Genomic DNA, 11450 nt, shown 5'->3' on the forward strand with positions numbered 1-11450 from the left:
CACATAACAGCACAATTGACACATGATAAATACAGCTAAACAAATGCATTATACTAGAAAAACACAGTCACTAGAATTATGTTTCCTTTGGAGTTGATCAGCACATATTTGTCTTGTACCAAAGGTATATTTAGAGACCATATGTTTTACAGTCTATGATTCAGAGTACGAAAATTCAAAAGGTGTTAAAATGACTGTATTCATTACTTTCACATGAACCTTTATTCTACTCCAGAACGGCAGTGTTTTCTGGTGTGCTGCGATAGGTGATGTCAACCTCATGTATCGAATGGAAACAAGTGACAACAAGCAGCGCATCAAGCAGATGAAGTCCTTTTAAACACTCACAGTTTTTCCTGGTGCAGTTTGTGTATATGATGCCCTTCGGTAGGCTTAGCTAGACCTATGTCCTCTGGTTCTGGGTTGTAGGCTTAGCTAGACCTATGTCCTCTGGTTCTGGGTTGTAGGCTTAGCTAGACCTATGTCCTCTGGTTCTGAGTAGTAGGCTTAGCTAGGCCTATGTCCTCTGGTTCTGAGTAGTAGGCTTAGCTAGACCTATGTCCTCTGGTTCTGAGTAGTAGGCTTAGCTAGACCTATGTCCTCTGGTTCTGAGTAGTAGGCTTAGCTAGACCTATGTCCTCTCGTTCTGGGTTGTAGGCTTAGCTAGACCTATGTCCTCTGGTTCTGGGTTGTAGGCTTAGCTAGACCTATGTCCTCTGGTTCTGGGTTGTAGGCTTAGCTAGGCCTATGTCCTCTGGTTCTGAGTAGTAGGCTTAGCTAGACCTATGTCCTCTGGTTCTGAGTAGTAGGCTTAGCTAGACCTATGTCCTCTGGTTCTGAGTAGTAGGCTTAACTAGGCCTATGTCCTCTGGTTCTGAGTAGTAGGCTTAGCTAGACCTATGTCCTCTGGTTCTGAGTAGTAGGCTTAGCTAGACCTATGTCCTCTGGTTCTGAGTAGTAGGCTTAGCTAGACCTATGTCCTCTGGTTCTGAGTAGTAGGCTTAGCTAGACCTATGTCCTCTGGTTCTGAGTAGTAGGCTTAGCTAGACCTATGTCCTCTGGTTCTGGGTTGTAGGCTTAGCTAGACCTATGTCCTCTGGTTCTAGGTTGTAGGCTTAGCTAGGCCTATGTCCTCTGGTTCTGGGTTGTAGGCTTAGCTAGACCTATGTCCTCTGGTTCTGAGTAGTAGGCTTAGCTAGACCTATGTCCTCTGGTTCTGAGTAGTAGGCTTAGCTAGACCTATGTCCTCTGGTTCTGGGTTGTAGGCTTAGCTAGACCTATGTCCTCTGGTTCAGAGTAGTAGGCTTAGCTAGGCCTATGTCCTCTGGTTCTGGGTTGTAGGCTTAGCTAGACCTATGTCCTCTGGTTCTGGGTTGTAGGCTTAGCTAGGCCTATGTCCTCTGGTTCTGGGTTGTAGGCTTAGCTAGACCTATGTCCTCTGGTTCTGGGTTGTAGGCTTAGCTAGGCCTATGTCCTCTGGTTCTGGGTTGTAGGCTTAGCTAGGCCTATGTCCTCTGGTTCTGGGTTGTAGTCTTAGCTAGGCCTATGTCCTCTGGTTCCGGAGTTGTAGGCTTTTGTGTCAATTAATTTACCATATGGAATGGGATCACTTCTGAGAGTTGTAATCTGTCAACATTTATACATGTAGATGGGAATTGCGTTGAGTGAAATGTTAAAAACATTCTGCCGCTGGCAATGGAGGGAATGACTAGAAGGTATCCAGCTTTTGTCAAATTAACGTCAGATTTGACTTTTCGTAGCAAGTTAGGATAACTTACAAGGCAGTCTATGATAATTAATGTAGCAGGTTAGGAGAATTGGGTTAAGGTTAGGAAATGGGTTATCTAAAATGCAACTCAAATAAAAAACACTTTTGACGTTAATTTGACAAAAACTGGACCCCTTCTAGCCATGACCTGCAATGGAACGCGAAACAGTTTCCCCGCTCTGACGTAAGCACGTAGACCCATTTGCTTGTTCTTTTACGAAATTAAAACTTTTACGTTGCACCAAAAAACAAAACCCCTAAATGTATTTATGTCGAGAAAAAACAACAACAACAGTACGTAGCCTACGTAGTAGGCCCAGAGGTTGTGTGAAACGACTAGGTCTGTGTATATAGGACTGGGTCCAGGCTAAATAGCCTAATGAATAACAACATGTATTTATAGATTACAGAACGTGTAACCTATTAACAGACCCCTTTTGGATAGTTTCCAACACATGGCGACGTGGGACCCGTCGGTTCTCTGCGGTTGTTAAAGTGTATTTCCTAGGTCGTCAGTAGACCCTGCCCTCCGTATATCACTGTATTGACGTGTTGTTAGCAAATGGGAGCAGAAGGGCCGATCCTTCGCCTGGAGAGGTTATTCTGACTACAGGGTTGATCCTTCGCCTGGAGAGGTCAATCTGACTACAGGGTTGATCCTTCGCCTGGAGAGGTCATTCTGACTACAGGGTTGATCCTTTGCCTGGAGAGGTCATTCTGATTACAGTTGCCACTTCTTGCCAAAATCTTCAGGGTTTAAAGACTCGATCACTGCGACTACATTTATACACATTATTCTGTTTGCTCCAATCGAGACACGGATCCCGATGTTCAATCAGGATTCAGGAATACTTCCACATCTAACATTGAAAGGAGATACTTCGTGAACTGTTTGATATTTCGGTCTGATCTGACTACCGAAGCATGGTTGATGACACCAGTTTAGCAACTAAATCTGCTTTGGTAAGCATCACATTTGGTTCCTTCTTTAACCACGTTGATTAGTTGTTGTTAATAGTATGTAGATGTTTGAATCACATTTACAGTAAAGTAACTTTTGACACAACATTTAATTTTAAACTCTTCAATAGATTGATTGACACGAACGTTTCGGATGCGTTATAGAGAAATAATACCAATGGTTTAATGTTCATGTTTATTTTGTCACAGTACACACGAGCCTATTATAGCGACATCAGCATTACACAGCACAACATGTTACTTTGTTAGCCACGTTCATTTACGAAATACAGTAGTTTACATTGTAGTATATTTATGTTGCACTTTTAACACGTTAGAAACCACGTTTTAGGATATATCGACTCCAGTGGCCAAATGCCGGCCACATCAGCATAATACGCATGGCCATGCTGTTTTTCCCGTTTATTACAAAGTTATTTCTTAACAGTTTATGACTTACAATAGTTTTCATTTTTAGTGGTTATTTTTACCTCTACGCCCTCCACAGCAAGCAGTTTTCTCCTCGACCTGCAACCTCCCCCTGCTCGTCTCCTCTGCCTCGACACACAGCCACTTTCCCGGTTCACACTCACAGTCCGACCAGCCCAACGGCGGAGGCATGAAGCTAGAGGCGGTCATGGAAAACCTCCAAAGACAGCAGGCTGCCCGCCTGGCGCTAGAAGAGAAGCTCCGTCAGGCGGAGAAAGAGAAAGACCTCCGCTCCATGGTCGAGTCCCAGATCCATCAACAAGCCCTCGCCTTCCGCCACTACCAGGCAGCGGTCCGTGGCGCTTTCGCTGCGGGAATAGCGAACTCTTCTCTCGGGTTGGCGAGCTCCGCTGAACGGGAACTGGCTCTCCCTCACAGTCTTGACGCTCGCAGGCACTCGGCCAAAGCCGACCCCGATATGGACGATGATCCAGAGGGCATGGACCGAGGTATAAATGATGACAACAGGGATATGGATGGAGATGGCATGGACAACGAGGGAATCGTGGACGATGAGGAGGACATGGAGGGGGCTCTCAGCCACTACCAGCCCCGCCAACCCATGCACCCCGGGGCGGGAGACTCGCCAAAGGACACACTTGTACATCTCATGTCCAGAGCCCCTCCGTCTTTCGCTGCGCCCCGGCAGTCAGAGACCCCGGGCGGGATGGCACTACAGTCTCAGCAACACGAATGGACTTACGACGAGCAATTCAAACAGGTAAAGCTGACTTCTAATAAGTAATACCTTCATATGAAACTTTACTCAACATAGACTCCACTGACTGTACTAACCCTGTTGATAACAACCCAATCTCCTTACTAAATCAGCCTAGAATGAAACCTTTACTAAGTCCAAAACACAATTAAAACGTATGTTTGACTAAACAGACATAAAATCTTAATTTCCATAGGAAATGCAAATATGTGGTGTATTTGAGTTTTACAAAGGCTTCAAACGTTTGTAATTTCCACTTTGAAATGTCAGACTTGATTTCCCCTAATAAAAAAATGTATCAACCCCTACAAAAATGTCCTTTAGTTATAATCCACATAGTCATTCACGTGCTTTTTTCTTGCTACAGGATTATTTTCCTTCTGTAGTAAACTGGCTCAAATTAAGATCCTACATCTGTAGCATCACTAGAGGATGTTCAACAGTTTTTTTTTTTTTAAGACATTTGCACTCCAGAAAGTACCCTAACGTAAGTTTAGGCATCTATTCTGTATGTGAAATAGGAGTCGTGCGTCCTATTGGGAGGGATCATACTGTGAGCATTTTACACCAAACGTTGAAGCATTAATTGCTTTTAGATAGAACACAGGAAGAGTTTCATTCCAAAACGCTATATATCCATTATCAGAAATGTTGGTAAATTAGATTTTATTGAAAGAGATTGGTGTGTTTTTTCACCATATAATCAGGTCATGGGGTTGTTGAATGACAGACATGTATTTGTTTAAAATCTATCACTTTGTGGTTTCATTTCAGAGAGATAAATAAGGATGTTTTTCTGCTAAATGCTAAATATCCACCTCACTCTCAGAGGAATCAGTAGTGCAGCTAGGTCTTACACAGTCTAATGTAAAAAAACAACAACATTTTAATAAATAACAAATCATTCAATAGAGTGATATGAGATCTGTATGTGAAACATTTACATTTGACATTGTAGACATTTAGCAGATGGTTTTATCCAGAGGGATTTACAATCAGTACATTCATCTTCAGATAGCTAGGTGAAACAACCACATATCACAGTCATAGTCAGTACATTCATCTTCAGATAGCTAGGTGGACCAGTCATAGTCAGTACATTCATCTTCAGATAGCTAGGTGAAACAACCACATATCACAGTCATAGTCAGTACATTCATCTTCAGATAGCTAGGTGGACCAGTCATAGTCAGTACATTCATCTTCAGATAGCAAGGTGGACCAGTCATAGTCAGTACATTCATCTTCAGATAGCTAGGTGAAACAACCACATATCACAGTCATAGTCAGTACATTCATCTTCAGATAGCTAGGTGGACCAGTCATAGTCAGTACATTCATCTTCAGATAGCTAGGTGGACCAGTCATAGTCAGTACATTCATCTTCAGATAGCTAGGTGGACCAGTCATAGTCAGTACATTCATCTTCAGATAGCTAGGTGGACCAGTCATAGTCAGTACATTCATCTCCAGATAGCTAGGTGGACCAGTCATAGTCAGTACATTCATCTTCAGATAGCTAGGTGGACCAGTCATAGTCAGTACATTCATCTCCAGATAGCTAGGTGGACCAGTCATAGTCAGTACATTCATCTCCAGATAGCTAGGTGGACCAGTCATAGTCAGTACATTCATCTTCAGATAGCTAGGTGGACCAGTCATAGTCAGTACATTCATCTCCAGATAGCTAGGTGGACCAGTCATAGTCAGTACATTCATCTTCAGATAGCTAGGTGGACCAGTCATAGTCAGTACATTCATCTTCAGATAGCTAGGTGGACCAGTCATAGTCAGTACATTCATCTTCAGATAGCTAGGTGGACCAGTCATAGTCAGTACATTCATCTTCAGATAGCTAGGTGGACCAGTCATAGTCAGTACATTCATCTTCAGATAGCTAGGTGGACCAGTCATAGTCAGTACATTCATCTTCAGATAGCTAGGTGGACCAGTCATAGTCAGTACATTCATCTTCAGATAGCTAGGTGAAACAACCACATATCACAGTCATAGTCAGTACATTCATCTTCAGATAGCTAGGTGGACCAGTCATAGTCAGTACATTCATCTTCAGATAGCTAGGTGGACCAGTCATAGTCAGTACATTCATCTTCAGATAGCTAGGTGAAACAACCACATATCACAGTCATAGTCAGTACATTCATCTTCAGATAGCTAGGTGGACCAGTCATAGTCAGTACATTCATCTTCAGATAGCTAGGTGGACCAGTCATAGTCAGTACATTCATCTTCAGATAGCTAGGTGGACCAGTCATAGTCAGTACATTCATCTTCAGATAGCTAGGTGAAACGAGCTAAGAGAAGAGCGAGAAAACAACATTTTAAAATAAGATTGAGAATGTTTTTGGCAGGAGGACAGGAAATGCAAGAAAGTAGAGCAGGTGGCATTCCAGCCTGGCTCACACCCAAAAATGCTAGGATCTCCCTCTCTGACAGGAGTGTGTGTGTCGGCTTGCAGCCAACCCATTACAAAACAAAAACATATTGAGTGCCCAGCACCTTTACAGACAGACAGACAGACAGACAGACAGACAGACAGACAGACAGACAGACAGACAGACAGACAGACAGACAGACAGACAGACAGACAGACAGACAGACAGACAGACAGACAGACAGACAGACAGACAGACAGACAGACAGACAGACAGACAGACAGACAGACAGACAGACAGACAGACAGACAGACAGACAGAGAGACAGACAGAGAGACAGACAGAGACAGACAGAGAGACAGACAGAGAGACAGACAGAGAGAGAAAGGGAATATATCCAAATAGACTGTAATATTCAGACAAGTTTTAACCATGTAGACCATTATATCCTGGTCATCACCAGACTATTATATCCTGGTCATCACTAGACCATTAGAGCCTGGTCATCACTAGACCATTATATCCTGGTCATCACTAGACCATTAGAGCCTGGTCATCACTAGACCATTATAGCCTGGTCATCACTAGACTATTAGATCCTGGTCATCACTAGACCATTAGATCCTGGTCATCACTAGACTATTATATCCTGGTCATCACTAAACTATTAGAGCCTGGTCATCACTAGACCATTATAGCCTGGTCATCACTAGACTATTAGATCCTGGTCATCACTAGACCATCAGATCCTGGTCATCACTAGACTATTAGAGCCTGGTCATCACTAGACCATCAGATCCTGGTCATCACTAGACTATTATAGCCTGGTCATCACTAGACCATCAGATCCTGGTCATCACTAGACTATTAGAGCCTGGTCATCACTAGACCATTAGAGCCTGGTCATCACTAGACTATTAGATCCTGGTCATCACTAGACCATTATATCCTGGTCATCACTAGACTATTAGATCCTGGTCATCACTAGACTATTAGATCCTGGTCATCACTAGACTATTATAGCCTGGTCATCACTAGACCATCAGATCCTGGTCATCACTAGACTATTAGAGCCTGGTCATCACTAGACTATTAGATCCTGGTCATCACTAGACCATTATATCCTGGTCATCACTAGACTATTAGATCCTGGTCATCACTAGACTATTAGAGCCTGGTCATCACTAGACTATTAGATCCTGGTCATCACTAGACTATTAGAGCCTGGTCATCACTAGACTATTAGATCCTGGTCATCACTAGACTATTAGATCCTGGTCATCACTATACCATTAGATCCTGGTCATCACTATACTATTATATCCTGGTCATCACTAGACTATTAGATCCTGGTCATCACTATACTATTAGATCCTGGTCATCACTAGACTATTAGATCCTGGTCATCACTAGACCATTAGATCCTGGTCATCACTAGACCATCAGATCCTGGTCATCACTAGACCATCAGATCCTGGTCATCACTAGACCATCAGATCCTGGTCATCATTAGACCATCAGATCCTGGTCATCGCTATACCATTACAGCCTGGTCATCACTAGACCATTAGAGCCTGGTCATCACTAGACCATTAGATCCTGGTCATCACTAGACCATTAGATCCTGGTCATCACTAGACCATTATAGCCTGGTCATCACTATACCATTATAGCCTGGTCATCACTAGACCATTAGATCCTGGTCATCACTAGACCATTATAGCCTGGTCATCACTAGACCATTATAGCCTGGTCATCACTAGACCATTATAGCCTGGTCATCACTAGACTATTAGAGCCTGGTCATCACTATACCATTAGAGCCAGGGGGGCCGTAGTGGTAACATTGTAGTAGTAGTAGGCAGCTCTTTTTTAAACCACCTATCCAGGGTCCCTCTCACCCTCCTCCCCTCCTACCTCGTCATGTATAGACTGGCTGTCTTTCACACAGACATCTAACTCTTGTGAGAGAGGAGAGGACCCTTCTCTTTTTTACTGCACTGGGACCTCCCTCCCTCCCTCCCTCCCTCCCTCCCTCCCTCCCTCCCTCCCTCCCTCCCTCCCTCCCTCCGTGATTACACCGCTGTGGGCGTGTGTTTGTTTTGTTTTGTGTGTGTATGTTCGGGGCTGCCTGATATCCAATCAGACTGCAGCAATATCCTGTAAAGTAAAAACGTATGATGTAATATTATCCATATGTTAAAGAGCTTGATTTCTCCCCCTTGGAGAGCTGGGCTGTAAAACAACTAACTAGACACACCTCAGATCTAACTAAAGGTGGCTGGGCTGTAAAACAACTAACTAGACACACCTCAGATCTAACTAAAGGTGGCTGGGCTGTAAAACAACTAACTAGACACACCTCAGATCTAACTAAAGGTGGCTGGGCTGTAAAACAACTAACTAGACACACCTCAGATCTAACTAAAGGTGTCTGGGCTGTAAAACAACTAACTAGACACACCTCAGATCTAACTAAAGGTGTCTGGGCTGTAAAACAACTAACTAGACACACCTCAGATCTAACTAAAGGTGGCTGGGCTGTAAAACAACTAACTAGACACACCTCAGATCTAACTAAAGGTGTCTGGGCTGTAAAACAACTAGCTAGACACACCTCAGATCTAACTAAAGGTGTCTGGGCTGTAAAACAACTAGCTAGACACACCTCAGATCTAACTAAAGGTGGCTGGGCTGTAAAACAACTAACTAGACACACCTCAGATCTAACTAAAGGTGGCTGGGCTGTAAAACAACTAGCTAGACACACCTCAGATCTAACTAAAGGTGTCTGGGCTGTAAAACAACTAGCTAGACACACCTCAGATCTAACTAAAGGTGTCTGGGCTGTAAAACAACTAGCTTGACACACCTCAGATCTAACAGCTGGGCTGGGTTCAGGGTGGTGTAGGTGTGTGTGTGTGTGTCTCTTTCACTCTCTTTCCATTTCAATTCAATTCAAGGGGCTTTAATAGCATGGGAAACTTATGTTTACAGTGTCAAAACAGGTCAAATAGATCATTTAACTAAACGGAAATAAACAGAAATGAACAGTAAACATTACATTCACAAAAGTTTCCAAAATAATAAAGACATTTCAAATCGCATTATGTCTATATACAGTGTTGTAATGATGTGTGAATAGTTAACGTACAAAAGGGACAATAAATAAACATAAATATGGGTTGTATTTACAATGGTGTTTGTTCTTCACTGGTTGCCCTTTTCTCGTGGCAACAGGTCACAAATCGTGATGTGAATTGCACACTGTGGTATTTCACCCAGTAGATATGGGAGTTTATCAAAAATGGATTTGTTTCGAATTCTTTGTGGGTCTGTGTAATCGGAGGGAAATATGTGTCTCTAATATGGTCATACATTGGGCAAGAGGTTAGGAAGTGCAGCTCAGTTTCCACCTAATTTTGTGGGCAGTGTGCACATAGCCTGTCATCTCTTGCGAGCCAGGTCTGTATACGGCGACCTTTCTCAATAGCAAGGCTATGCTCACTGAGTCTCTACATAGTCAAAGAAGTGCTTAATTCTTACTCTTAATACAGACGTCTTACACACTTTCACTTAATCACATCCAATATCATACACATCAACCTACTCAAATTTACTACACACTTAATATCTTGTATCAATTTTCTAACATCTGTGGCATTGGCTCACAGGCAAACAGGCAAGGGAATAAAACACATATTGCTAGAACCTATTTCTTGAATTATAAATATCAGACACTTTTGACCTTCTCAATACCTCTGATGGCAGTAACTTTACAATTTAGACTGAGAATAGTATCTAGTTATTGTAAGGGGTGAAATAAGTATAGCCTGTTATAGTCTAGTTATAGTAAGGGGTGAAATAAGTATAGCCTGTTATAGTAAGGGGTGAAATAAGTATAGCCAGTTATAGTCTAGTTATAGTAAGGGGTGAAATAAGTATAGCCTGTTACAGTAAGGGGTGAAATAAGTATAGCCTGTTATAGTCTAGTTATAGTAAGGGGTGAAATAAGTATAGCCTGTTATAGTAAGGGGTGAAATAAGTATAGCCTGTTATAGTCTAGTTATAGTAAGGGGTGAAATAAGTATAGCCAGTTATAGTAAGGGGTGAAATAAGTATAGCCTGTTATAGTAAGGGGTGAAATAAGTATAGCCTGTTATAGTAAGGGGTGAAATAAGTATAGCCTGTTATAGTAAGGGGTGAAATAAGTATAGCCAGTTATAGTAAGGGGTGAAATAAGTATAGCCTGTTATAGCCTAGTTATAGTAAGGGGTGAAATAAGTATAGCCTGTTATAGTAAGGGGTGAAATAAGTATAGCCTGTTATAGTAAGGGATGAAATAAGTATAGCCAGTTATAGTAAGGGGTGAAATAAGTATAGCATGTTATAGTAAGGGGTGAAATAAGTATAGCCTGTTATAGTAAGGGGTGAAATAAGTATAGCCAGTTATAGTAAGGGGTGAAATAAGTATAGCCTGTTATAGTAAGGGGTGAAATAAGTATAGCCAGTTATAGTAAGGGGTGAAATAAGTATAGCCTGTTATAGTAAGGGGTGAAATAAGTATAGCCAGTTATAGTAAGGGGTGAAATAAGTATAGCCAGTTATAGTAAGGGGTGAAATAAGTATAGCCTGTTATAGTAGGGGTGAAATAAGTATAGCCTGTTATAGTAAGGGGTGAAATAAGTATAGCCAGTTATAGTAAGGGGTGAAATAAGTATAGCCATTATAGTAAGGGGTGAAATAAGTATAGCCTGTTATAGTAAGGGGTGAAATAAGTATAGCCTGTTATAGTAAGGGGTGAAATAAGTATAGCCAGTTATAGTAAGGGGTGAAATAAGTATAGCCTTTTATAGTAAGGGGTGAAATAAGTATAGCCAGTTATAGTAAGGGGTGAAATAAGTATAGCCTGTTATAGTAAGGGGTGAAATAAGTATAGCCTGTTATAGTAAGGGGTGAAATAAGTATAGCCAGTTATAGTAAGGGGTGAAATAAGTATAGCCTGTTTTAGTAAGGGGTGAAATAAGTATAGCCTGTTATAGTAAGGGGTGAAATAAGTATAGCCTGTTATAGTAAGGGGTGAAATAAGTATAGCCTGTTATAGTAAGGGGTGAAATAA

General features: G+C 42.0%; 1 protein-coding gene across 1 annotated transcript in view; it reads left to right on the forward strand.

Moving 5' to 3' along the window:
* Window positions 1-2260: 2260 nt before the first annotated feature.
* Window positions 2261-11450, forward strand: part of LOC109881625 (AT-rich interactive domain-containing protein 3A) — a 165819-nt gene continuing 156629 nt past the window's right edge. The window contains exons 1-2 of the mRNA XM_031816554.1: window positions 2261-2731; window positions 3237-3938. Coding sequence (XP_031672414.1) covers window positions 2693-2731; window positions 3237-3938 — 741 coding nt within the window. The 5' untranslated portion in view covers window positions 2261-2692. The remainder of the gene's footprint in view (window positions 2732-3236; window positions 3939-11450) is intronic.

Source organism: Oncorhynchus kisutch, linkage group LG3 (assembly GCF_002021735.2).
Source record: "Oncorhynchus kisutch isolate 150728-3 linkage group LG3, Okis_V2, whole genome shotgun sequence".
In the NCBI taxonomy this organism is placed as follows: domain Eukaryota; kingdom Metazoa; phylum Chordata; class Actinopteri; order Salmoniformes; family Salmonidae; genus Oncorhynchus; species Oncorhynchus kisutch.